The sequence below is a fragment of the Salminus brasiliensis genome, chromosome 4 (genome assembly GCF_030463535.1).
Source record: "Salminus brasiliensis chromosome 4, fSalBra1.hap2, whole genome shotgun sequence".
NCBI classification, from domain to species: Eukaryota; Metazoa; Chordata; class Actinopteri; order Characiformes; family Bryconidae; genus Salminus; species Salminus brasiliensis.
In genome coordinates, this window is record NC_132881.1 from 30,067,224 (window position 1) to 30,094,709 (window position 27,486).

General features: G+C 41.0%; 2 protein-coding genes across 6 annotated transcripts in view; one reads left to right on the forward strand and one right to left on the reverse strand.

Annotated features, from left to right (window-relative positions):
• gbf1 (golgi brefeldin A resistant guanine nucleotide exchange factor 1) overlaps positions 1-19,943 on the forward strand; it is a 61,856-nt gene extending 41,913 nt beyond the window's left edge. For 2 of the 5 annotated variants that reach the window (XM_072677956.1, XM_072677955.1), the window contains 32 exons: positions 2,307-2,451; positions 3,343-3,563; positions 4,086-4,254; positions 4,367-4,578; positions 4,691-4,789; positions 4,905-5,099; positions 5,204-5,396; positions 5,884-6,024; positions 6,122-6,210; positions 6,399-6,601; positions 7,129-7,252; positions 7,951-8,076; positions 9,098-9,180; positions 9,270-9,506; positions 9,706-9,799; positions 9,924-10,100; positions 10,350-10,414; positions 10,497-10,623; positions 11,775-11,846; positions 11,971-12,065; positions 12,190-12,343; positions 12,692-12,917; positions 13,003-13,151; positions 13,456-13,705; positions 14,819-15,021; positions 15,815-15,965; positions 16,199-16,329; positions 16,422-16,523; positions 16,707-16,820; positions 17,329-17,506; positions 17,649-17,813; positions 17,947-19,943. In XM_072677956.1, coding sequence (XP_072534057.1) covers positions 2,307-2,451; positions 3,343-3,563; positions 4,086-4,254; positions 4,367-4,578; positions 4,691-4,789; positions 4,905-5,099; positions 5,204-5,396; positions 5,884-6,024; positions 6,122-6,210; positions 6,399-6,601; positions 7,129-7,252; positions 7,951-8,076; positions 9,098-9,180; positions 9,270-9,506; positions 9,706-9,799; positions 9,924-10,100; positions 10,350-10,414; positions 10,497-10,623; positions 11,775-11,846; positions 11,971-12,065; positions 12,190-12,343; positions 12,692-12,917; positions 13,003-13,151; positions 13,456-13,705; positions 14,819-15,021; positions 15,815-15,965; positions 16,199-16,329; positions 16,422-16,523; positions 16,707-16,820; positions 17,329-17,506; positions 17,649-17,813; positions 17,947-18,200 — 4,944 coding nt within the window. In that variant the 3' untranslated portion in view covers positions 18,201-19,943. Of the gene's footprint in view, positions 1-897; positions 934-2,306; positions 2,452-3,342; positions 3,564-4,085; positions 4,255-4,366; positions 4,579-4,690; positions 4,790-4,904; positions 5,100-5,203; positions 5,397-5,883; positions 6,025-6,121; positions 6,211-6,398; positions 6,602-7,128; positions 7,253-7,950; positions 8,077-9,097; positions 9,181-9,269; positions 9,507-9,705; positions 9,800-9,923; positions 10,101-10,349; positions 10,415-10,496; positions 10,624-11,774; positions 11,847-11,970; positions 12,066-12,189; positions 12,344-12,691; positions 12,918-13,002; positions 13,152-13,455; positions 13,706-14,818; positions 15,022-15,814; positions 15,966-16,198; positions 16,330-16,421; positions 16,524-16,706; positions 16,821-17,328; positions 17,507-17,648; positions 17,814-17,946 lie in introns of all 5 variants that reach the window. The other 3 variants (XM_072677952.1, XM_072677953.1, XM_072677957.1) reach the window with 3 other exon arrangements.
• Positions 19,944-21,240: 1,297 nt separating this feature from the next.
• On the reverse strand, positions 21,241-27,284 carry macroh2a2 (macroH2A.2 histone). The gene is made up of 10 exons (XM_072677958.1): positions 26,855-27,284; positions 25,791-25,825; positions 25,230-25,416; positions 24,966-25,072; positions 23,610-23,804; positions 23,331-23,432; positions 23,084-23,183; positions 22,813-22,902; positions 22,525-22,699; positions 21,241-21,902 (listed from the first exon to the last, which is right to left on the reverse strand). The coding sequence occupies exons 3-10, from the start codon at positions 25,399-25,401 to the stop codon at positions 21,737-21,739; spliced, it is 1,107 nt and encodes a 368-aa protein (XP_072534059.1). The 5' UTR covers positions 25,402-25,416; positions 25,791-25,825; positions 26,855-27,284; the 3' UTR covers positions 21,241-21,736.
• Between the last annotated feature and the right edge of the window lie 202 nt (positions 27,285-27,486).

Below are 27,486 nucleotides of genomic sequence, written 5' to 3' on the forward strand. Positions count from 1 at the left end.
GTTAATTCGTTTTTCAGGTATTTTGGGAGCAGTGATACCCTGGTGTAAGGGCTGTGCTATAAGGCTTTGCACATATATAGTATAACATTGTTCATACTTCATTTACGAACGACATTCTTTTTTAGCCTTTGGATTATAGCGTATTTGAATAGGCAAGTGTCTGATGGCCGTACTACAGTCTTATTATACATTTCACATCTTCTAGCCTATTGTATATTTGCGGATTAGTTAAAGCTTTGTAGCATCATCTGTACTTCTATAATCATTGTGAATCTGGGATCCTATGTCTTATATTCTTATTTTAAGGTGGCGTTCTCTTTCAGTGTGCTCTCCGAAAGAAATCATATTTGACAGTCATAGTTTTTACTCATCTGATTTGGTGCATAATCTGTGCATTAATTGTCTTCATGACGTAGTTAGTGGCCCACTCATAGTGAATGAATGTGTGTGTCTAAAGTGTGTGCTGTAGGATGTGATGGTACTCTCTAAAGGATATGACGGGTTCCCCTCTGTGTGTTTGTGATTATGGCGTATTTGACCGTTTCTATCATATGTATAAATATATATATGTATGTGTGTGTGTGATGGAGAGGGTGAGGGTGAGAGAGCGATGTTTGTGTATGTGTGTGTGTGTATATATATATATATATATATATATATATATATATATATATATATATATATATATGTATGTATGTCTTCATGGGATTTGCATGTGTGTTATCTTGGTATGTAAATAGAATGCCATAAAATGGCCATTCATTAGGGTGTGTGGGTGTGTGTGTGTGTTTGCCCAATGCATGGTGTAGTTGTGTATGCACTCTCCTGTCATGCCTCTGTGCTCTCTGCGCTTGTGTGTTCACCACTAATCCTGGGGCCTGCCCCTTCTCTCCCGAGGCTTACAATATCTTATGGAAAAACAAACGAGTGCAGGTAAGGAGAAGAGACTTCAGTCACAGATCAGAGTAACTGTACTTTTCTCTAACCTTCCAGCTCTCTCTCCGTCCTGAGCCCTTTTAGTTTACATCGCTTCAGAGAATACTGCACATTTCTCTTCTGTTTCAAAATTGAGTACAAGACAAATCTTTGGACACATCTGACAGTGTATTATTTTTTTGTTTGTTTGTTTGCAGTGTTTGAAATTTTTTTGATCTACAAGCATGTAGGGCTCTTGGTTAGAGATGCCAGTTTTCGAATGCTGAAATAATTAACAGATTAAGATATTTTCTCTGGCTTCTTGTGATGCTAAGTATTGTAACTCACCATCTTGGGAATACGGAGAAAAAAATATACAGGCCACACTAGCTTTACCAATACTGTAAATGGTGTCAACTTCGTGTACATGTTGTATTTCATCATTCTGGATAGTAAACAAATGTGAAATGAATAATGTGAATTGGTGACTAGTCTGGCTGATGTTTTCTTGGACCAGGAACAATGTAAATAGGAGGAGAAAATGTCTACAGCCCAATTAATTACCAATCTCACATTTTTGGGCAATAAAACATTAATTTCCATGCTTTTCAGGAAATGTTTTGTGGTATTGAATGTTTCTGTCTCTTACTATGAGCGCTATCATGTTAGCCAACAGTTATGGTTAATTTTAGAACAATTTTGGACTTATTTTTACATTTTCACAGTAAACGTAATATGTGTTCATGCAAGTTAGTCTATTTCATTAAGATATTTCAAAGTTGAAAATGACTGAAAATGCTGCACATCCCGATTAGCTTGTACTAAAATCCTGGTTCTAAAACAAATGGCTAAGATACATATTTTGAAATTTGATAAATGGAAGTTAATGTGTTTCATTGTTTGCCCTTACACATATGGGCAGTTTCTGTCGTTTTGTCGTTTTTTTTTTCTTGGACTATTTTTTTTCTAATGGTAATCAAATAGACATTGAAGAATACTGAAGGATGTTCAGACTATGCCACAGGCTTTGTAAAGTAGAAGGCACGGAGCTGGTCGTTTTGGAGCTAGATGCTTTCTCAAAGCAGAGTATGTCACTAAAATGTAATATGATGTGCTGGGTGACGAAGTGCTTCATTTTCTGTAGAATGAACTGATTGGTCATGCTTTAGTTCCCATTAGATATACAACATCATAATGTATTATAATCCTGAAGTTCAGCATGTGTCTGGTCTGTGCTTGGTCTTCATGGCTGATCTTATTAGTTCCTCGCGCTCATTACCCGAGCGTACCTAGCCAATGCTTTCTTTGCGTGAATGTGGGGTGTTTTTCAAATGAAAGTACTGTTCTGGTTTGGTATTCAGCAGGTCTATATGTCATTTGGTGTTTTCTAGTTGAAGATGCGTGCTGGTGGAATGAGTGAATCATCCAAGTGGAAGAAGCAGAAGCGTTCTCCTCGTCCCTCTCGTCACATGATCCGCAGCTCCTCAGGACAGATGGACCAGGCACAGCTCACTACTCTTAGCAACAACCTCTCAGGTATACCCTGGTAAACTGTACCAACTTGTTCTATTCCATTATTTCTGTTTCATTCTGTTAGTCTATTTTTGAGAAGTCTGAGAGTAAAGACTTCTGAGAGTAAAGAATCAGCTCTACCTTACTGGACTGCAATTTACTTTGTGTCTTTGTGCTTAAGGCTGGCCATCAAAGCTCGACACGTTTCACCTCTATTGAGAAATGGTGCCATTCAGTACCGAATATTAGTACCCAGACATTCTGAATGATACCCAGTCCTATTTGTGGCCTGTAGTGTGGCTTAGCTAAATGCTTCAGAATGTTGTGGTCTAGAGTTGTTACAGTCCTGCATTGTTGCCAGATACTGAAAAATAAGTAACTAGAGATGGCAATGCTTTTCAGGGAAAGCTTAGCATCTGATGACTAATATATGGAAGAGTGATATGATGACTACTATTTTTATCATTGGCCCTTTTGGCATCCCCCCAAGACTTTACTGACCTTTTGTTGTACATAACAGACAGTTTTGTGGACTGGGTGCGAAACCCTTTGAGTAACTAAATTGCTGCGCTCGTTTAATCACTCTGTTTTATGGATCAAAAAAAGGGTACTTAGTCTTCTGCTGGTGGTGATGATAGAGCCTCTGCATCCCATTCCATTGCATTTTGTTCCATCCATATTATCTGTCCTGATTTTCTCTTATTTGCATACTTTCAATCACATGGAAACTAATGCCTAAAGACAGCATGATGCAGGATTTACTTTTTGCCCCCTGTATCAATACACCTTAATCAACTCATCAGCTGGTTATTATGCTGTTCATGAGCTAAATCACATGTCTGAAAGCAAATGAAACACTAAAGTGTGCAATGGTTAAGGCATGCAGAAACCATTTACACTGTTCTGTGCCTGTAGGTGGAGTTCCCTTTATTGAGCAACAGAGTGGTGGCTCTGCAGCTCTGCCAGCATCAGACAGCGTAGCCTCCTCCATCTCCAGCCCTACTACAGACAGTGGCCTGTACAACTGCTCGAAGACCACCTCTAAAGAAGACCTCACAGACCTGGAGCAGAACAGCTCCACAGCCACCACTCCAGGCACAGCGTCCAACACTGAGCCAAGCCAGCTGGACTTGCAGGTAAACCTTAAGCAGACCGCCATGAGCAAAACTGCTCCAGGGCTAAACCCACTGGGATACATGGTAGAAGCAGTATACTGATTATGGCCTTTTTTCATTCCTCTACTTAATTTGCCACCACCATCATTGAAGTTTTATCTGTGTGACATGTCCTTTTTTATGCAGCTTATTAATCAATAGAATCCTTATTGCTTCCAGAACCTGTGGTGGTTAAAATGACAGCAAAAATATGTAAAAATCACCACGTATTATATAGTACCTGTCACACATGAATCTCGCATCTCCAAAATGAGCTTTACAGGAGAAAGAAGCATTTCTTTCATTTCATTGAAAGTCAGTGTGAAAAGCTTTCATATCCATACATTTTGAAGCATTTCTATTGTAAATAAAGAGCAACTGTCTGTTTCAAACTGTTAAAAATCTAAAGAAAGGGGATTCTTGACTAAACATTGATTTGTTGTGACAACCCTAAAATGGTTTCTCTGCGAGAATTACTGAAACTTGTGGTGATGTTGTTGACAGTGTGATGGTAAGCAAGTGGAACGCACTCAATCTGCCTCGGTGGAGTCCATTCCTGAGGTCCTGGAGGACAGAGATTCGCTGGCAGAACAGTCTGACTCTGCGTCAGTGCATGACATGGACTATGTTAATCCCCGTGGAGTGCGGTTTACCCAGTCTACTCAGAAAGAGGGTACACATTATGCTCAACTTGCTGTGAACTCTCTTCTGTGGTTTATTTTAATTTGTGAATTCACCCAAACCTGTAAAAAAGTATATATAACTTGTAGTTCTCTTTACCTCAGGTGCTGCTCTTATCCCTTATGGACTCCCATGTCTGCGAGAGCTCTTTCGCTTCCTCATCTCGCTCACCAACCCTCATGATCGCCACAACTCCGATGTGATGATGCACATGGGCCTGCAGCTGTTGAACGTGGCCCTGGAGGCCACACACATTGCTCCCTACCAGTCACTGCTGGGTCTAGTCAAAGATGAGCTCTGTAGACATCTCATTCAGGTTTGACTTCTCTCTAAGAGCTTTCTTATGTGATTTTTGCATATGTACTTCCAGGTTTATTTATTTGTTTATTTATTTAAAGATGAACAGCAGTGTTTTTCTCTCTTTGTAGTTACTGAGTGTGGACCGAATGAACTTGTATGCTGCTTCCATGCGAGTCTGCTTTCTGCTCTTTGAGAGCATGCGTGGACATCTCAAGTTTCAGCTTGAAGTATGTGACCTGCACTTGCACATCAGTGACAAACATAATCTTTATTTTGTTATGCTTTATTATGTTGTAAAAATGTACATTATCTGAAAGTGATTGACCTCTTTATCCACTGTAGATGTATTTGAAGAAGCTAATGGACATCATTACCTCAGAGAACCCAAAAATGCCCTATGAGATGAAGGAAATGGCCCTTGAGGCAATTGTGCAGCTCTGGAGAATACCAAGCTTCGTCACTGAGCTTTACATTAACTACGACTGCGACTTTTACTGCTCCAACCTTTTTGAGGACCTTACCAAGCTGCTCTCCAAGGTAATCCAACTTATGAATTCCAGGCAGCTCCTTAACCTTACATGAATAATAAGCAAGACTTGGTTAATCTGATTGATTAACTGACATTTAAATATTCTTTACAGAATGCCTTTCCAGTGTCTGGACAGCTCTACACAACCCATCTTCTCTCTCTTGAAGCGCTGTTAACTGTAATTGACAGCACTGAGGCCCACTGTCAGGCTAAAGTGATGAACAGTGCTGCTGAGCAGGACCAGTCAGAAACATTAACAGTTGAAGGAGAGACCACTGTGAGCAGTAGCACAGATGCAGCAACAGGTATGAAGACCAGCAGTCAATGTGATGCCCTTCAGAACTTGTGAAATTGGATTAACTGTCTCTACTGTCCAGAAAGGGCTTTCTACTAGATTTTGGCACATTCCTATAAGGAATTGATTGCATTCAGCGACAAGAGCATTAGTGAGGTCAGGATGTTGGATTATCATGACCCCACTTCATCCACAGCTCATCCCAAAAGTCTTGAATGGAGCACAGACATTCCAGAGAACACAGTTCTCAACTCTACTACTCCACAGCTCAATGCTGATGCCAATAGGTTCATGTTTATCTGCTCCAGAGAGAGCTTTCTATTGGCACTTCTTCTCTACAGTGACTAGACAAGCTGGGTGTGTTAGCATGCATTAGAAGGGGTTTCCACAAACATTTGGACATGTACTGTGAGGTGCAATTTATTGTACGTTTATTGTCATAGATTGTTGTCATTACTGCTTATTTAAAACAAACTCTTTCTTACTCTTTCTTATAGATTCTGTCAAGGTGGTACCTGATTCAAACGAGCAGACTACAGTGGAGTCTGAGGTGTCATCAGTATGCCCTCCTACCAGTGGACCTCTAATGGCAGAAAAGATGAGGCTGGGAAGGCAAGATCAGGAGGAGTCTGAATCAGGTAGTGTTCATTATGTAAAACATCAAAGTATTGTAGTAAATTTGAATGCCAACAGCACAAAGTAACTTATGATTTGAATGTTTCCTCAATGTTTCAGCTGAGAAGAAAACTCCTAAAAAGCCTCACCGTTTTTCCAGCTGTCTTCCAGACTCTCAGGAATTGATTGACATCAAAAACAAGAAAAAGGTTGTCTAGAGTTCTGCCCATAGAGAACACAAGTAGAGCTATACAGTAACACTTTACTTGATAGAATAAACACCATTTAAAAATGATGTGTTGTGTGTGTTAGTTTATGTGAAACACTATAAGCAGCTTATTTGAGACCTTTTTAAATTGAAGCGGTGAAGTTTAGCTTTTGTCCTCCGTGTTTGCAGCTTCTGATCACAGGTACTGAGCAATTCAATCAGAAACCTAAAAAGGGCATCCAGTTTCTACAGGAAAAGGGCCTTCTCAGCAGTCCTATGGACAACAATGAAGTGGCTCAGTGGCTTAGAGAAAACCCCCGCCTGGACAAAAAGATGATTGGAGAATTCGTCAGTGATAGGAAGAACATGGAGTTGCTCGACAGTTTTGTTAAGTAAGAGCTGTGTTAAAGAGACTTTAACGTAAATGTTGTGCATTGACTTGTTTCTACTGCTTGTAGTTTAGTCTGTATGTCTGTTTTGCACTGTAATTTATATTCTAGGTTAGGCGTTATTAGATATTCTAGGTTAGAAGTGCTACTATGTTTTGTAAAAATGTAAATAAACTGTATTAGGATTGGAGCTAAAATGCAGTCGTTTTTTTTAGCTATGTTGTTTCATGGATATTATGGTTTAGATCCTAATTAGAGTCCAGATAGATGCATTCTTAATAAGTAAATTTCCTTATTTCTCATTCGTACAGATTTGTTATGGTGAACATGAGGGAAAACAAATTAACTAGCATTTTTACCTAAATTTATTGTGATGCTCCAAATCATTGATGATAGTCTCAGTTGTTGCTACTTTGGGTTTGCCAAACTGTGTGTGCTTTGTGTAAAATCCCCAACTCAGAACTGCAGAATTGATTTTTATTTATGTATTTATCATGCCATTGCTTTGTCTCCCCTCCCTCCCCTTTTAGTACATTCACCTTTCAGGGGCTGCGCATAGACGAGGCGCTGCGTCTGTATCTGGAGGCTTTCCGCCTTCCTGGCGAAGCGCCGGTCATTCAGAGGCTTTTGGAAACCTTCACGGACAACTGGCATGTGAGTCAGCTGCCGCACACACACACATACGCCTTGGCAGGGACACACGGGTAAACTTGAGCAGACACACACACACACACACACACACACACACACACACGCATGCATACTGTAAATAGGTTGTAGGTTAGCTGCTATCTCACTCACACTCACAATTATTGGGACACACACACCCACCCACACACTTCTTCCATTACCACACGCTAAGGCAATCTCAGCCACCAACTGGCCCCATCATCAGGTAATTAGTGACTGTAGAAGCAACCCAGTAGAGATTAAGGACAGGCCTATTAGTCATGCAGGTAATCGGGGAAGAGGAAAATGTTTCATTGGGAAGCATAACAACCATTCTACAGCAGAGACACGGCTAAACCACTGAAGAGAACATTCAGAATGTGCTTCTTAAATAAGTAAGACCGCTCTCTGTATGACCTGGAAAGTATTCGTAGTAATGTCTTTTCTTAGTCTCGGTCATCGGTCACTGCAAACGAGCTCACATCATCGTACAAAATAGACGAACAAGGTCTTCTCTGTGGCCACTATTTCTCACAACTAGAGTGGGTTCCCTGCCTGACCTTTTCAGAACTGTTATCTTTATTTTAGTAAGAATTCTGTACAGGTGTTTATTTTCTTCTTAAAAGTTACCCGTTACCCAGTTTTTCCTTTGCCCATTCTGTTGCTCTGTTTTCTGTGTCCAGAAAGTAAATGGAAATCCCTTTTTGACAAATGATGCCGGCTTTGCCCTGGCCTACGCTGTCATTATGTTGAATACGGATCAGCACAACCACAACGTCCGCAAGCAGAACATCCCCATGACCATAGAGGTGAGGACATATGCATGCTGCACGTACATGTGCCCGAATCAACACTGACTTGTAGTCTCTAGTTCATACACACTGTGGAGATTTGCACATCTCTAAAAGCAGTCACTGTCAACAGTCACAAAACACACAGGCTATTATAGAAGCGTACATTAAGGAATCTGCTCTACATAGGTCTAATGTTGAGGATAACTTTAAGCTTACTTGTCTCTACGTAAACAACTGGTAGCTCCATTAAGTGTTTCATGAGGTTGTTATGCCCTGTCGATTAATCAGGCAGGGCAGTCATCGCTTGAAAGGAAGGGGTTAGTCTATATACGCATTTCTGTTTTTAGATTATCCAGTACATACATTGTGAAGAAGTTTGTGCTACATCCAGATGTGTTTACAGAATATTTTAGCACTATGATCGTTCCGAAAAAACCCACCCACAAAGGGCTGTAGAAGCGCATCAAGACCTCTTGGAACCCAATCCTAAGATATTCACGCCGCATGCTTTAGGGATAAGTGGAAGAAGTGAGTTCAGAGTGAAAGTGGAGCTCTTGAAGCTGAGAGGTCACGGTGCTGTTTGGCTGACAGTGTGAGTCCAGCTGTCTCGTCTCTAAAGCAGCTATAGTGAATGTCTGGACCAGGCCTCTGATATGAAAACCTTAGACCCAGCTGGCCCTTCCCCCGCTCCCCCCGCTCCCCCCCTCCCCCCACCCCCTTGTTTATTCTTTTGTTTATTTCTCTTTCTGTTCATCCCTCTCCCTAGGGATCTTGCTTTACCTGCCATTAAGAAGGCATGCGGTAAAACAGTGGCCTAATGCCATCACTCAGCAGCGGATATGTGTGTGTTTATTTGAGCTGAGTTTGGCCTTAGACCAGTCAGCCCAACACCAACACTTGAGGGACACCAGCAGCAGTAAACCCAAGGCCCATTATTGGATTTGAAAGGCGATAGGAGGCTGATGTTGCTGTAATTAGCTGGAATGAAGGAATTTTAATCTATTTCTTCCTTTTTATTTTCTCCCCTTTTTTCTAGCAATTCAAGAAGAATCTGAAAGGTGTGAATGGTGGTAAAGACTTTGATCAGGACATGCTAGAAGATATCTACAATGCCATCAAGTAAGACTTAATGAAGTTGGAGGTATTTTGAACTGAAAGTACAGGTAAATAGATTTTTGTAATTAAAATTGTGCATGGTTGTCCTGCAGGAATGAAGAGATCGTAATGCCTGACGAACAGACAGGTCTAGTAAAGGAGAACTATGTGTGGAGTGTGCTACTGCACAGAGGAGCTACATCTGAAGGCTTGTTCCTCCACGTGCCTGCAGGCAGCTATGACCATGATCTGTTCACCATGACCTGGGGCCCCACCATTGCTGCCCTTTCTTATGTGTTCGACAAGAGCTTGGAAGACACAATCATTCAAAAAGCCATTGCAGGCTTCAGGTAAAGCCATGCCCTTAATTTCAAGTTGGAATTTTTAAAGAATCGTTAATCATAAATGAATTCCCAAACTAAATAGTACATGTTTATCAAATGGCTTATCACACCAGGTGTTTTTCCATGCACAGTGAACATTCTGTTTAGCCACAAGTTTTCACCACATTAAGATTTTTTTTGTTTGTTTTGTTTTACCCCATTCCAGGAAATGCGCCATGATTTCGGCACATTACGGTTTCAGTGACGTGTTTGATAATTTAATCATCTCACTCTGCAAGTTTACCACCCTCAGCAGTGAGGTAAGACCAGCGTCATTTTAATGACTAGTCTCTTCATTGTGAGATCTGGCACCTTTTCGAGTGAACTCGGTGTGTGAAATCAGCCCTGGCTGTGTTGGTGACGGAATTTGTTTTGTGTGCTCAGTCTGTGGAGAACCTGCCCACAGTGTTTGGCAGCAACGGGAAGGCTCAAGTAGCAGCAAAGACCGTCTTTAACCTCGCTCATCGTCATGGTGATATACTGCGAGAGGGCTGGAAGAATATCATGGATGCTATGCTGCAGCTCTTCAGGGCTGAGCTCTTGCCCAAGCCCATGGTAGAGGTGAGAGAAGAGCACTCATGATTCTGATGTATTCTTCACACCTAAGGAGACCCAGACTGCTGTAGTTGTATAGATGCAACGTTTCAGAGAGGAGTTGCTTTTTCTTTTTTTCTTTTTGTCCGGACTTGTAGAAGTGTGATACACCGCCATCTACTGTCAGAAAAAAATTTATGATCAGATCTTTTTATGTCATGAAAAGCATAATATCATAATCATCAATGTCATTATAATCTTCTGTTTCGTTTGAAGGTGGAGGATTTTGTGGAACCTAGCGGAAAGATTTCTTTACAGCGTGAGGAGACACCATCAAACAGGTAAACAGAAAAAGGTACTTTATATCCCTATACAACTTAATGGTGAAGCCTTCATAAGCATCACAAATGCTGTATTTTTCAGGGGAGAATCAGCTGTGTTGAGTTTTGTTAACTGGTTGACGCTGAGTGGAGGAGCAGAGCAGTCAGGACTGCGGGGTCCCTCAACTGAAAACCAGGAGGCTAAACAAACTGCCCTTCTATGTATTAAGGTACATATTGATTGTATTTCACTGTATTTTGGTAAGCCTATACTCTAGATACACTATATGGGCAAAAGTATTGGGCTGCACCCTGCAACTATTTATTTATTTATTTAATTTATCTGATTTATTTTTATTTATTTTAAATTATTTATTGATTAAAACAATTGAATCATTTTAATGGGGTGGGAAATGAATTATATCTTAAAAACTTTTATTTTTTGCAACAAAAAATACCTCAGTGTTACTTTGAATTATTTCATCACAGAGAAGATATATACTTCACTAGATATATAATCACTAGAAATGTATTTTTGCATCAGTGTAGTGCAAGGAACATAATTAAAATAAAAACAATTTATTAATTAAATTAAAGTAAAAAGAAAAATAGAAAACGGCAGAGTAACTATGTTGAATGGCCTATGGTGCAATGTTACATTACAATAACTGCAGCGTAGTGCAGAAATGACTTACCTTCGGCCCATGTTAGGATGCAGGCCTTGTGGTGCTGTAATGTTGCCGCGTTGACCATGCATTTCTGAGCTTGCGCTTCAAGTACTCGTGCATAGCAAATGTACTCAACTTCCGTCTTCACTTCGCAAAGTTTACAGGGCACTACAATGTTTGGTCTCAGTCCAAAATACTTATTTTAGATGTCTGTGGGAGTTTGTTTTTTTTGCCACAGATTGCTTTCCAGGGAAATCCATGCCTGCATCCCAAACCACACTTCCATAATTTGCTTATTAAAAGACTGAACACACATCGAATAGTAGTTCCACCTCGTCCCAAAAGTATTGGATAGAGCACCATCATTCCAGAGAGCACAGTACCCTTGCTCCACACCCTTCTAGCCCAAGCCTGGCATTCTGTATAGTGCCAATACATTCATGTTTATCTGCTCCAGAGAGTCCTATTCTATTGGCAGTACTTCCCTACAGAGACAAGACAAGCTCTGTGTGTGTGTGCATTTACACATCTTTGTAAGCAGTTCAGTGTAAAGTAGCTAAATGCATTCATTAAAATGGGTGTCCACAAACATTTGAATATGTAGTGTATTTGATCAGAAATTGTGACTTAGCCAAGATTTTGAATAGTGTTATTCTCTCATTCACGCCTGTCAATTTAACTGAAGAGCTTAATACACTGTGTGTTCCTGACAGCAATGCGACCCAGAGAAACTGATCACAGAGAGCAAATTTTTGCAGCTTGAGTCTCTTCAGGAGCTCATGAAGGTGAGACCTGTTCACTTAGTCCTTCATCATAAGCCAAATTGCTTAGCTTTTATTGCTCAAATAACCTATGTGAAGGAGATGTTTGCTTAATTGTACACAAGTTTACTTAACTTATGTGTACCAGGCTCTGATCTCCGTGACTCCCGATGAAGAGACCTATGACGAAGAAGATGCTGCTTTCTGTCTGGAGATGCTGCTCCGCATTGTTCTGGAGAATAGGTACAGTGGCCCTGAAGGATTATCTGAGGAGATGGTGCCTGTGCACATTAAACATTCTGGGCTGCCAAGAGAAAAGATTCTTTTCAGACTTTTCTTGTGGCTAATGATGTCTGTGTGTTTACAGGGACAGAGTATCGTGTGTGTGGCAGACAGTGCGTGATCATCTGTATCACCTGTGTGTGCATGCTAACGAGAGCTGCTTCCTTGTCGAGAGAGCTGTGGTGGGACTCCTCAGACTTGCCATACGCTTGCTGCGCAGAGAGGACATCAGCTCACAGGTATTAGAAAGACTGTGCAGTGCTGGCAGAATACGGATATTGGTATTATATTTTGCTTACATTGCATTTTGCAATATGTTGAATTTGTGGGAAATCAGTACTGCCACGATTGACTTGCAGTTTTGCCCATCATGATTTATTTTTGTTGCATAATGTATGCCATGATTAATCAAAGCGCTCTCATAAATACTCATCTGGAATTGGCATTGATTCTGCAGTATCAGTATTGCAGAGGCAAGTACCATTTAGCCCTAATGTACACAACAGTTTCACCAGCAAAACACCTCTACATATATACACACAGTCACTCTCACACTATGATGTGTCTGCTTGTCCCAATGTGCACAGGTCCTGCTCTCCCTTCGTCTGCTGTTAATGATGAAGCCACACGTGTTGTCCAGAGTCAGTCGAGAAGTGGCCTATGGTCTACACGAGCTTCTTAAAACCAACGCTGCCAATATCCACTGCACTGATGACTGGTACACTCTCTTCTCCCTGCTGGAATGCATCGGAGCCGGGGTTAAACCTCCTGCTGCCCTTCAGGTCACTAGCACCAACCCAGACAGCGACACAGGTAGAGAATAAGATACACTGCTCTGCTGCAATTCAGAATGTGCCCTGTGCTGATAACTGACCTAAAAATGCACTGTATTCTCCAGGTGCTCAGTCTGACAGTGAAATTAGCTCGTACCACCAGAGTGAAGTCACTCTGGACAGGGGCTATACATCAGACTCTGAGGTCTACACTGAACATGGCAAGTCCAGAATACCCCGGTCTGCTACAGATGTGGATGTGGGCTGGCTGGTGGTAAGCAAATGCATACTAATCACAGTGTTTTTACTTTTATACTGCCCCTTTTCTTTTTCTGTTGTAGCATCACTTTTTTTTTTTTTTTGCTTTATTTTTTTTACCATTTGTACCTGTTTTTAAGAAGGAATGAAACCTGGAGACTAGATTAGTAGATTAGTTCTCAGCTCTTTTTTTTGTCTATAGACAAAATACCATCTACTTTCTCCACTGCATCTTTGTAGAACTTACAAAAATGTTGTTTATTCATGAAGCTTGTTTGTATGTGTGTTTATTTTTTTTTTTGCGTTATTTTTTGTGGTAGGTGGGTAAAGATGATTTGGATGGCAATAAAGCATCAGTTGCTCCAGGCTCCAAACCCCAGACCCCATCTCCAATCAACCAGTACAGTCTGACCCTGGGACAGGATATGGGCCTGCATGACACCAAGTCCCTCATCAAGTGTGTGGAGTCTCTCTCTTTTATTGTACGAGACGCTGCACACGTCACCCCTGAGAACTTTGAGCTTTGCGTTAAAGCTATTCGTGTGTTTGTGGAGGCCAGCCTTAATGGAGGTCAGTGTATCTTCCCGCTGTCAGCTACACTTTGTCGTCTGTGTTGTCACACTCATACAACACAAAAAGGCAGTCAGTGTGTAAAGCGTTTATCGTTTTATTGAGTTGAACACATGACTGGTTTTATGTCTTAGATATGAAGTCGGACTGCAAAAATATTCCTTTTTTGCATGATGAAAAAGAATACTTCCTGATGCCTGCTATTTAACCCCGCCAACGTGGCTTTGAATTCCGCTCAAACAGCTGTGGCTTCAGGGGGTTCAACACCTTTCCTCAAACAAAATCTCAGTGGGAATAGAGCAGGACCATAATTAAAAACGTGTGCTGTCTCACTCTGAACTGACATCATAATTCTGCTTCCTCTGGTTTCATTTCAACCCAACCTTCAGTGTGGCATTTTTTTTTTCTCCAAAGCCTCATATGTGCAGATTGACTCCTGTGGGATTAGGAAGTCTTAGTGTAGTTCAGTTCCATAGCACTGTAATTGGATGTGTCAATGTCTGGAAACTCTTTGGTGGGGTGTTTTAAGCTGTGCTCTAAGGGTGAGTCATTTAACTCGGGGCGATCTAGCTGCATGACTTGTATGCCCTCACTCCATTTATTTCTCAGTCTCTCAATCCAAGCTATCTTCAGCAGGCTTAGTTAAGACTCATTCAGCACTTTTTTGGCTCTGCCATTAGTCGTGGCCTTTTCATTGGTCAGAGGGATCCATGTACTTCTGTAGATACCTGCTGTCAACGGGGCTTTACAGCCTCGCTGTGAAGGCGGCCTGATCAAAGCACCTAGTTTTAATCTGTGGTGCGGCTAATGGAAAGAGTGCTGTGAGCAGGCAGTAGAGGTATTCTTTGTCCTCTGTGCACAGGAAGCAGAGTATATGTTGATGTACTTCCAAGACAGCCATGCTATTAATGAAATGTATTGCTGTTGAAAGATAAAAGATGATGTCCTCCTGCCTCAGATTATTGAAAGGGCAGGAAAGACTGTTAGACAAGACAAAACATTAAAAAGGTTTAGTGGTTTGTTTGAATTTACTCATACCTCTCTGTCTCTGTCTCTGTCTCTCTCTCTCTCTCTCTCTGTCTCTGTCTCTGTTTCTCTGTTTCGCTTTCATAGGTTACCGGACCCATGAGAAAAAGAAGAGCCATAAATATGACTCAAAATCCAGTCGACTGCGGAAGAAGCCTCGAGAGAAGGAAGGTGTGTCTCGGCGGACGAAACCCACCAGTCAGCGGCCATCACGTTCACACAGTGATGATGAGGAAGACGAGGGTGTGCCAGCTAGTTACCACACGGTGTCTTTACAGGTTAGTCAGGACGTAAGTACCGCAGCCCTTTCCCTATTACTTTTACCGGTCTGTCATCATGCCTGCCGCTGGGGTCCTTTAGCTGTGCAGAGTGGTGGGGGCTTTTTCCCTTCTTTTTTTTTTCCCCTCTTTGTATTGCCACTCAAATGTATAAAAGTACAAATCAGTAAGTGATAGTCAAAAACCGTCTCAGATTTTACAGTAAAAAAGGAAGGATCTATTTTAGGATCTATTTCTGTTCAGTAGATGCTGAACAATTCATACAGTTTTAGGGAAAAGTAAATGAATACTTTGGAATTACCTGGATTTTTAACTGTATTTTGTTTTTACAATTAATGCAGACATTAAGGCGTTTCCAAAGGGTATACTTTTCCTGCAACTGTATCTTTACTCCTATAAGTTTATTGAATACATTCTCTGCACCATCTGGATTTGCTTCCCAATAATAAACAGACTCATTTCTATTCCTGTCTCTAAAATCTTCTGTTCTTGAAAGGGCTGATAAATTCTAAATGATTAGGGACTGTAGGAAATATGAACACACAAAGGGTAGTTAAAACAGTGTGCCATATTTCACTTCTATTGTGTTCAATTAGTATCTATTGAAATCCTGTGCTGTATTTCAAATTGGTTTCATTGTGCTGCCATTCCACCCTTCTTACCCATTGATTTATAGTTGATGTATGTCATTTTTTTCTCAATGCACTGAGGGACCTGTTATTAGCTTTGTAAAAAATATTTTAAGCCATAAAAAAATTGTGTGGAAAAATGAATATTGTATGGTTAAGGTATGCCTCTTCTGCAGCTGTTAGATCTGATGCACACACTGCACACACGGGCAGCCAGCATCTACAGCTCCTGGGCAGAAGAACAGCGCCATCTGGAGACTGGCGGCAGGAAAATTGAGGCCGACTCTCAGACTCTCTGGTCCAGCTGCTGGTGTCCTTTGCTCCAAGGTCAGGCATACTGCACTCTTACATGGTCTGTAACATGGGAACTTTATACATTTTTAGTAAATCTACCAAATTACCTCAGAATCCTTTTTTTTTTTTTTTTTTTTTTTTTGAAGAACGGAGCTGTCCACATCACAATATTTGTAGTAGTATTTTATAAAGTAAATAATACACTGAGGCACACATCCTAAGATTGCATAGAGAGAAGCAGAATAAATAACTGAAGTCTTCTGCAGGTATGGCTTGGCTGTGCTGTGATGCTAGGAGACAAGTCCGCATGCAAGCTCTTACCTATCTCCAGAGGGCGCTACTTGTACATGATCTGCAAACACTTGACGCTGTAGAGTGGGAATCCTGCTTCAACAAGGTTAGCTAATGCTCCTGTTGCATGACGATGATCATAAATAAGTTAAGTACACAGGAGTTTGTGACTCAAAAGCTAAAACCATTCTGCCATAGGTTCTGTTCCCATTGCTGACTAAACTCCTAGACAACATCAGCCCAGCAGATGTTGGGGGCATGGAGGAGACCAGGATGAGGGCCTGCACTCTGCTCTCCAAGGTCTAATTGATATTTTATGCATATCCAAGCATTTAAGTATCTTGTGCAAATGCATAAGATATCCATACGTCAGACGATACATCACAAATTCGAAAGTAAAAAAGGGATTGTGTGCTGCTGCTCGGGAACCTCTGGCTAAGGCCTGACACCTTTAGAAAATGTTTGGTCTGCTGCCTTCCTCAGGTCTTCCTCCAGCATCTTTCACCCCTGTTGTCTCTGCCCACGTTCGCTGCTCTCTGGCTCACTATCCTTGACTTCATGGACAAGTACATGCATGCTGGCTCCAGTGACCTCTTGGTGAGAAATATATTCAGTCACATGCTCTTCTTAGCATTGTAGTATACACAGTGCAGTCTTGAGGGTAAAGATAAAGTTTGTTGCTTGGGCAAATTGTACTGCAGAAGCTTGGATTTTAAAATGAAACTGTGACTGAAGTTGAATTACACAATATCAGCTTTAGTTCAAGGCTTGCAGTCCTTTTATATGTAGACTATATACAGTCTATATAGACTATATACTACAGTTACTCAGGCAATTGGCTGCTTTGTCAGGGTGTTTTGTTCATTTTTAGTGTGATAACTTGTGGTGTAAAAAATAAAAAAATTTAGTAGTCTTTCCAAGCAACATAATAGTCAAAGATGAAAATAAAATAATAATTTATTATACAAATAGTAATAATAAAAGTAGCATTTGCAAGCAACTAAATTCTCAAAAGTAATAATAATAAAACTAAATAAAAATAATAATAAAAATTAAGTTATTATAATAATTAATAATTAATCTTTTATTATTGTTGACTGTGCAGCTGGAGGCAATCCCTGAGTCTCTGAAGAACATGCTGCTGGTGATGGACACTGCAGGCATCTTCCACAGTGCAGACTCTCGTACAGGTTATTCCGACCTGTGGGAAATCACATGGGAGAGGATTGACTGCTTCCTGCCACACCTGAGACAGGAGCTCTTCAAACAAGCAGTTATGCCAGGTAAGGATACACACACACACACATTCTGATTCACCTTCACCTGTAACATGCTGTCCCTTCATTCTGCTTTTGAACTCAAGGGTTCAAAGATGTATATGATATGTGGATCTTTTGTCACTGCCCCTCCCCTATATATGCGCAGAGCCTGTCCCTAGCATTCCTGTTGAGCATCCTCCACCCCCTGCACCTGTTTCTCCTGCTTCTTCCCCTGTGCCAGCTCCTGCACCAGTGCCAGCAACCCCTACAGAGCCAAAGACCCCCAGCAGACCTGCATCACCCCAGGACATGCCAACACCCAATGCCAACGGTGAGCCTAAACAGGATGTTGGGCAAAAATGTTGCCACCATCCATGTTAATGTGGTTGGTCAACTTAACAATAAGTTTCTCTGTATATGTTTTTCTGTTTCCTTACATGCCTTTTTCTTTTAAACTATTACAGGAACTGACAGATCATCACCAGTGCCCCCCTCCACCCCACCTGCACACACTACAGTAAAGAGCACCTCAGAGTCACCACCCTCCCTCAGCCAGTCTCCTCTAATACTCCAGCCTTTAGCCTCTCCACTGCAGGTGGGTGTGCCCCCCATGTCCTTGCCAATTATCCTTAACCCCGCCCTCATTGAGGCCACATCGCCTGTACCACTGCTACCACCACGGCCATCCGAACCTGCCGATGCTTCAGAGGTCAAATAGAACAGTCCAGTTGGGCCTCAGGCTTCTAAAGGAGGACAGCAGAGGACTGGAAAAACTCTTTGCATTAACATTCTCCTGCTTGTCTCATGACCAGGACAGAAAAAAAACGAAATCAGGCCAAGCCATGGTAAGAGAAATGGAGAGCTGAAGAGAAAGTGAGAGGGATTTGCATGCTCCTCATTTCCAAACCTCAAAACATACCCTCCCATACGAAGGTATAACAAACCCAATGCTGTTGTACCTAATGCCCTTCATTGATCCAGTTTGCACAGGTGATATTTATACAGACTAGGCATGCACAACTGGAACATGAAGGACAGGTCTACAGCGAATCAGCATTACGTTAGAGTATTTCTACCCATTCGGGCAGAGGTAATATATTAATACTGCAGTGCTTCAGATTACTCCTGGAATTAACAGAATAATAACAGATAATTTATTTACTTTAGGTTACGCATGACGTGTACTGAATGTTTCGGATTTACAGATAGAACTATGTTCATTTCTGGGGTATAAAGACTGCACTGTGTCAGGAAAATAAAACCATAGAAGTGGCTCTAGCACTAACTCCTGTCACACCACTCAAGATAGTTTCATAGTAAGAATAAACAAACATAATTTATATATTTTTTCAAAGATTTGCTTTCTTAGACTTTTTCTTAGACCATCGTCAGAAATGCTTGCCCTACGTTGGATCTTAAAAATGTCCGCAGTCAGAGTGGTTCCCCTCAAAAAATGGAGGGTTACGTAGTGATCTAATCATTTACCCCCTGATTTTAAGGGGCTACTTGATGCCTTCATAAAAAACGTACTTCATGAACTTCCACATCTAGACCATTCCAGAGTTGTCCTTATGTAAGGTTTATCTAAGATGGCATAAGTGACTGAATGTGCTGTCAGCAGAAATCTGCATGTCAGGTTTTATCACTTTCTTTTTTTCTTTTTTTTTTTAACTCCTGATCGGTCTTAAAGAGATTATGTGGCTTGAGTACAGTGTTGAGGTCACACTGTCTATTTGTTTGTTTCTCATATTGGTGTACTTCAAAGTTCAAACTGTGACCATTTGGGTTTTAAAGGCTGCTTGTCCTGGAATCTTTAAGAAGAAAATGTCATATAAATAAACTCGCTGGGGTGCAGAAATTAATGTTTTATAAATTCAATTCTTATATTCCACAATATTGCACCGTGTATCCCAAAGAAAAAGATGTATGGGAGACCTTTCCTCACTCTGGACTTTCCTGGACATATATATGCTGGATTGAAGAGTAGAAATACACAGAATTTTAATCCACAATATAGCTCAAAGGTCTCAAACAGCTGTAGTCTTCTCCCGAAGGCTACCTTAGCCCTGGTCAACGTACAGCCCTCCATTATGAGCGAGAAATATATCGATTTTTAATTCATATTATTACTATTTTTTTTTTGCAGTAGGCTTGGTTGTCCCCCCTCTTCATAGTACACATGTACTAAATTAGAATAACCAAGACAATCTGGAGCAGCTGAAGTACAGAATCATTCAGGAATCATTCGCTTTATCTTGAAGCTAGGATACCACTGGCTGCACAATACTGAGAAAGCAGTGGAGGGATGGATGCCTTTTCTTTACTTCCCCACAGTCAAGTGCTTTAGTTGTACTGCATTTTAGAACGATCAGGCACTAATTCTATAGGCAACAGGAAATTCTGTATATATATATATGAATAAAATGTACTTTTTACAATGTAATAAATATATGGTGAACAACTGTTTGTGTGGTGATTTCTTTGTGAGCGCGAGCAGCATGCTCCAAATAATAAAAAGCTATAGCTACATTAACGTGAACCTTTGGAATTACCTGGACTTCCTCATTGATGACTAAGAAAATGTGGTCTAAGGCTGTGTTCACATAGCTGGTAAATCTCACACATCTTAGATTTTCCAACCAAATCTGAAGTTTCACACTGTTGGTTTAATGGAAACATAACTAGCATTAAATACACAGTTGTTCTTGTCTTGAGCACATCCACAGAGCAGGCTAGAAAAGTAGAAGTAAGTGAACCTCGGTGTTAGACTTTTCCAAGAGCCATTTGGCAAAAGCTGTTTACATGGGTTTTGTCCATTTTAATAAAGGCACACAGCCTGGTTACTGATCGCTCTGTTATTCTCAGGAAAGACCATGTCGTGATGCAAACACCTTTCAGAACAGTGTTTTCAATGCAGGAAGCTGAAAAGGTCATGCACACCTGATTTAAGTCAAAATTCAACAAACTGTACAAATGAAGAAAATTCAGGACCGTTGCTACTAGGAGTGAGCGTCTTGTTGAGCTCACGCCAATAGCAAAAGGAAAATTTTAGGAAATTGAGGTAGAAGTAGAAGATCTACAGAAGGCTAGAAAACCTTGTTTCTATGTCCGCTATTGGACAAGCACTGAACAAGAATGGTGTTTGTGGAAGGAAACCACAAACCACTGACTGAAAAATAAGGTGTATCAAAACATTTTATAAGCAATGGGAAGGGCAGTAGTCCATGACCTCAAGCTGAAGAGTGCTTGGGTAGAGGTGAATGTTACAAAAGCTGGATCTACCGGTGATTTAATTTAATGGTTCACTTACTTCTTTTTCGTAAAACCAGTCGGCAAGTTTTTGACTTAATAGAAGCCACTTGGCAGCTGCTGAAGCATATTGTTGTGTTTTGAGCCACAAATGCTAGAGATTAGATTAGAAAAAATACCAAAGTATTTACTGAATGTCTTGTATTGTGCAAGTCTGTTGTCACACATCCGCTCTCACATCATTACATACATACATGCATAGTGCATTTTTCCCCTGGTCCCTCTGTCTGATTTAGTGTCATCAGATCTTATCATGTTTTAATTGCCTATATAAGAACAGTTCCTGGTGCTGTACAGATGTACATGGGGTACCATTTTGATACATCACTGTTAAAGACTTTCTAACTAGACACTTTCAGCTGTCACCTCTAAATTCATTCTCATTCTGTTTTCCAAAATGGGAAACCCAACAAATTCAATTAGGAAGGACACTGTGGTTACACCTGACGTATGGTGTAAAACATCTGGTTTTATTTCAAATCAGAATGAGAAACACTTTTTTTCTTAGTAAACTAACTGTATCAGAAACTACACAGGGAATCTAGCTGCAAAACAATGGTCAAAAGTCTTTGTACAACATGGAATGTAAAAACAAGATCAGTCTAAGAATAGAAATGGCAAAAATTATTTTGATCTACTTTAACTGGTGTCATAAAGGAGAACAGTGTAACATAAATGCATACAGTACTTCACTCACAAACAGCCTTGTTTATACACCTTCTGTTCTGAATATACCTATAGTACCTTCAGTCACACTATACGAACTGGGGAAAAACCACCTGCTTGCTGCCGATAGCCTGGATGCTAATTCCTGTCAGCGTAATTATTTTTATTTCATGACCAAAAAATGATGAGGTACAGACAATTTATCTGATGAACATGGAAACAGACTAGCATCCAGGCTATGAAACCTACAAACACAACAAACCCACAGAGGGATGATGATCACTTGCTGTCCATCTTGGCCATTTCCTGCAGATATATCCCGATGCTCTCACTGTCAAAGAGCACAAAGTAAATGTTCTTCAGTGAGGAGGTGGTTGCTGAAACAAAATGGTTTGAAATGGCCTTCAGTATCAGCTGAGCTGCGGTTTGCTTTGGAAAACCATTTCTGGAAGAGATTGAAAAACAAAAAAATCCATGAAATTAAAAAATCAAATACTGTTTGTCACATAAAACCCTGGGGCCTTCCTTTATATATTGATGATGCAGAAAACAGACTGAATGCTCGAGGATTAACAATCCATAGAAACTGGACCTTTTTATTGAAGGTTGCCCATGAATGATTGAATACAGTGAGAATACGGAGCGCTGCATTAGCTCACATTGCTTATTTCCCTGCAGAAAGTCTTGGCCGGATCTTTATGTGCTTGTGCATCCATCATGTCAAGATAAGGTTTGAGCTAAACCTTTATCAGTTGCAGTCACATCTATTTTAACAAACATCAAAAGTAAAATGGGTGTCAGCTGGCGAATTAAGAGTATGTTCTTTCCATAGTCCCTCAATTTGGCTCAACAAGAGTCTTTTTTTTATAACTGCTAATTCCAAAATGAATTAGTGTGATCACTATCTATTTGGCTGTGGCCCTTAAAAAGTAGGGCTAACTCTACAGCATTGGTTGTGTGTTCAAACTCTGTAGTCCTAGTGTTCTCCACCTAGATGTGTGTTTACGAGTTTATGTTCACAGCGTTTCTAAATTGGTTTTAAAATATTCTTTTCACTAGAAGTTCACCTTCCAGCTGGCAGAGATGGGAAGGCCACAGATTTGAGCTTCTTCTCCTCTGCAGCAGAGAGGCAGTTCTTCACCGTCTTCTCCAGCTGATCCTCACACCTCTCAGAGCCCCACTGCGGGACGTTGCAGTGGATGATGAAACGCGCTGCCATACCGCTAGCCTGGCTAACCACGGCTGCAATCGAGGGAACAAGGGGCACAACAGGTTGCAGAGAGAATGCATGGACACTTTCAATTACATAACTCTGTACTTTTTTACAAAAGGATTACAGGTTGCACAAATTCTACCTGATGCAACCTCCAAAGGGCCTTGTGATTTCCTCAGTTCTTTCACAGCATCCAGGAAATCCTTTCCCCCGGCCTTCTCCAGGGCATTACCTGTATCAGACAGCATGGAAGTACGTTCAGTGCCATTTCATTAATTATCTACAGTTAAATGATTACAGCAATAAATAAAAATGGCCCTTCACTGAGAGCTATATTACTACAGCCTATATTCATTACATTTTATAAGGTCCTCATTAATTTGATCATAATCGCCATGCTATTGTCCACTTACCAACGCCATCTTTCAGATCAATCTCTGCATTTGTGGGATTAATGATTCCCTCCACTTTGATATTTCCAATTTTGCTGAGTTCACTCTCTGTAAGAGACAACTGGCACAAATAATACGCAATGTCAGCCTCTTAAACACAAATTATATAATCTCCAGTATATTAATCTTCTACCCTGACAACGTCCATAGATATGATTGCGCTGTGAATATAGAGGTACAATCACAAAATGCACCATTAAATGCAAACCTTTTGTCCAAGGAACAAACTCTTCGCCGAAAGAATAGTAAATCCCTCTCCTGGACCATCATCCACTGTGTTGGACCCCTCTTTGTCGTTCTCTGTAGTCTTCTGCATACAAAAAGGCACTATTTCTAAAAAGAGCATTGTGTTCCTTACAAAATACAACAGTCTAAAGAAGTCTATACAGAGAAAGAATGTGTTTAAAGCTAACACAAAATCACCAGTGCGACAATGTGTGTTCTTGGTCAGTTTGTTCTTGCAGATAGAAGAAAGTACTGAACTGACCCTGGGTTTGCGGCCTGGTTTTCCTCTGCCCTTTTTGGCAGAGGATCTTTTGTTGCTCTTGGTTTGTTTCTCTGTCTTCTCTGGGACTGTCGCCTGAGTGTCAACCTTCACTCTCCCTCCTCTCTTCTTGGAAAGTAGCTCAGGATGGATACGAGGCAGGACACCACCATTTGAAATGGTCACCCCTCTGAGTAGCTGCACAAAAATTACAGATAAAAATATATATTTTGTCTTAAAGAAAACCGAAGGAATTCATTCACGCACCTACTATTTGGTGGTGTTTAATTCTGGGCTGAATGCAAAGATCATTATCAATTAACATATACATATACACAAATCAGCCATAACATTTCTCTTTATACCAAGAAAGGCAGATCCTTGCTCCACTTGTTCCAGAGCAACAAATACTAACACACCACCACCATGTCAGTGTCACTGTAGCCCTAAGAATGACCCACCAACTAAATAATACCTGCTCTCTGGTGGTCCTATGGAGTCCTGACTATTGTCGAACGGGGTGAAAGGAGGCTAATATGGTTCGCATATGGTAAGTGGAGCTGATATAATGGACAATAAGTATAGAGGTGATATTACTGTTATGGCTAATAGGTGTAAGTTTATTATGTAAGTAATTCCAATATAATAAAAAATAAAAATGAGCTTCTGACACCTGTTTTGATGGAATCCATTGTTTCTCCCTGGCCAATTAAAATGTTTGTGTGTAGAGTTTATCTAGACTGATACCTGACTAACAGGATGTTACAGTGATATTAGTAAGATACCTTAGATAGGTTATCTGAGATGTCTCGAACCATGTGATGAAGACAGTTAATTATTAATGTATGTGGGCATTTGAGGGCTTGTTAGCTGCACTCTGCATGTTTTATACCTCTGTGTAAAAATGAAGAACTGTTCAAGCACAATGAGAACTGTCATCATCATTCAGCGGGGCAACAGCCAGCATCATATAATTTTGTTCTGTAGTATAACTGTATTATAACACTCTGCACACATCACCAAAATGTGTTTCTTTTATACACGCGGTTTTACCTTGACGTTTTAATGCTATCCATTCTTGATTCCAGCTATATGACTAAACCTGTATTAAGTAAGTAGTAAATGAATATACGATCCACCTGTTGATTCACGCCTGTGGAGTGAATCGTTTTACAGATATGAACATTACCTGAAATAGCCTTTTACCATTGCTTTCACTTTCTGAAAAAGTGAGATGATGACAGTTCTAGACAGCTTGTGTTCCTGGTAACTGCAATGCTATGCTAAGACCATTCTTCCCCTGCCATGAGAAGCAAAGGTTAGTTTTTAGGCTGCTTTCTCAGACAAGTGCTACTTTACCTGGTTCAACTCCTCATCATTAGCCACCGCTAGCTTGATGTGCCGAGGAGTAATTCTGCCTTTCTTGTTGTCCCTTGCTGCATTACCAGCCAACTCCAATATTTCAGCTGAAAACATAAATAAAGCAGAGTGTAATAAAGCATTTAAAGCTACGTAACAATCACAGCAGATTCTTCATATGGTACTCAGTTCTTATCAGGGCTTTTCAGGTCTGAGATTACAGGTATTAAAGCTATATGGCATGACAAAAAACACTGCTCTCACCTGCCAGGTACTCAATGACAGCTGCCATGTATACGGGCGCACCCATGCCAATGCGATACTTATGGGTGCCTGTGCGCAGATACCTCATCATTCTCCCAACAGGAAAAATGACCCCTGCCCGGGCTGAGCGGGACAGCTTGGTGGTCTTCTTCTTCCCTCCTCTGGCTGACATGCTGCTTCAGATGCACTATGAAGAGAATATTATAATTGTATATTACATGTTTTAAGTACAACGGTTTTATATTATAAAATTATATTCTGTCAAGTAGTCTCAGGTTGTTCTTTAGTGGCATTTATCTTGGCGCTGTCCCGCAAAGACGACCTTACTTTTTGATCTAATATGAATCTGGTAGTTCATTTTTACATTGTGCTACAATTTCATGATCAGTAGAAATGCTCCATGGAGGTACGAGGTGTGACAGCAGCGAGATAATATAGATGTCTTATCAGCATGTCACACAAAACAATATATATATATATATATGATGTGCTGATAAGGAAAAAAAGGGGATGTGTAGACATAAAATACATTAGAAATAGTAATAGTAATGAACACCTCACCTCCTACTGGCTCACAGTGTCACTGGTTGGATTACCTGCAGTAGAACAACAAATACAGTTGAAGCCTATAGTGTAGTGTTACCAGAATATCACTTTCCACGTGGAAGAACACTGGAAAATCAAGTCTGCTTGTCCACACTAACCATGACAAACCAAGTAATAACTCTCATCATCATTTTTAAATACTACTGAATAATAATGAGCAATTAAGAAGACAGACATGCAATCAGCTGGACTGTTTACTGCACAAGTGCCTGGCACATAGCTAAAAAAAATGTGCCTGTAAAGGGTCGAGGACCAGCCTACCAACACGTTCCTACTGCCATCAGACATTTCCACCTATCCATAATTCAGATTTCACGCTGCTCATGTGTCACACTGTGACACCCGGAGGTGTTTTGCGGTTTTAGTAAAATCATCAGCGATTCTTCTTGCATTAGCCGTGACAGGTTAAACACTTCTTCATCGACATGTTTCCTATCGCTGAGGGTAAAAGTGGCGAATGGAGGATTGTGAGGAGTAGGGCTCTGGAGCTCCTGCGAGTGACAGGCATTACAGGCGTTTCACACCGCAGCGACCTCACACAGCCTGCAGCGCTTAAAGGCATCGTGCATCCTTAAAAATACAAATCACACGCAGATATAAACGAACAGTGAGGCAGTGAGTCTCCTACGACAGAAATGTGAAAATACAGACCCGCCTCCCCGCCACTTCTCTATCTTACACCCAGATCTGCCTTCAGCCGAGCTGCAGCGGCTACGTGGGCGACATGGAGAAGACGACGAGCACGAAAAAGGCCCAGGCTTTAACTTCGCCGCTTTATACGACAAATAACACGATGTGCTGCTGTTTTATCAAAGCGCCAGGTCGAAGATAGGCCGTAACCTTTGGTTTAAAGCCGCTCCACCCATGAAGCGACCCCCATTTTGTTTCAGCACGGCAGTGTACAGTAACGACAGGCTACGGCTAATCCGAGCCGAGCGGGCGGGCATGGAGGAGAGGAGCTCTCCGCTCCGCTGCAAACCTTTAACCGACGCTCTGTTTTTTTTTCTCCAGGAATTTACCTGTTGTCTCCAACTAACGCCACATATAAAAGGCAGATATTTCTGTAGACGACGCCGCGAGGAATTCTTGCTCTTATTTGTCCGTATTGTATGTCCTTATGTTGAGCCCCTCTTCTTCCTAAAAAAAAAAAAAAAGAAAAAAAAAAAAAAAGAAAACTACAGCCAGTACCACCGTACAGTCGATGGAGGCAGGCTCATGCTACTGACGCTAAGGGGAAAAATTCAGCTCAGGAACGACAGACTGAAACGCCCCCCCTTGATAAAGGCCATTTGAGTGAAGACCTAAAATTCATCAAGTGTTTCTGAGCCTAAATTAAGTCGCCATTTTTTGATCCACAGGTCCCGTAGTCGCAATGACGCTAAACGGGGCGACGCAAATCCCCGTGAGCCACAGACCAGGAGAGCCTCTGTCTAACGCTGGCACTGTGCTGTGCTGTGTGGACCCTCTCTGAGAAACACCCAGTGAAATCAGGAAGCTCGGAGACGGAGGCAGTACATAAACACGCTCACTGTTTTACTACTGATGTGGGGATATTTTTATATAGACTGTAAGCTTCTGTGGTGTTGGACTGTTATTATTATTATTGCCATTAGTAGTAGTAGTAGTTGTAGTAGTATTTAACGCCTATATT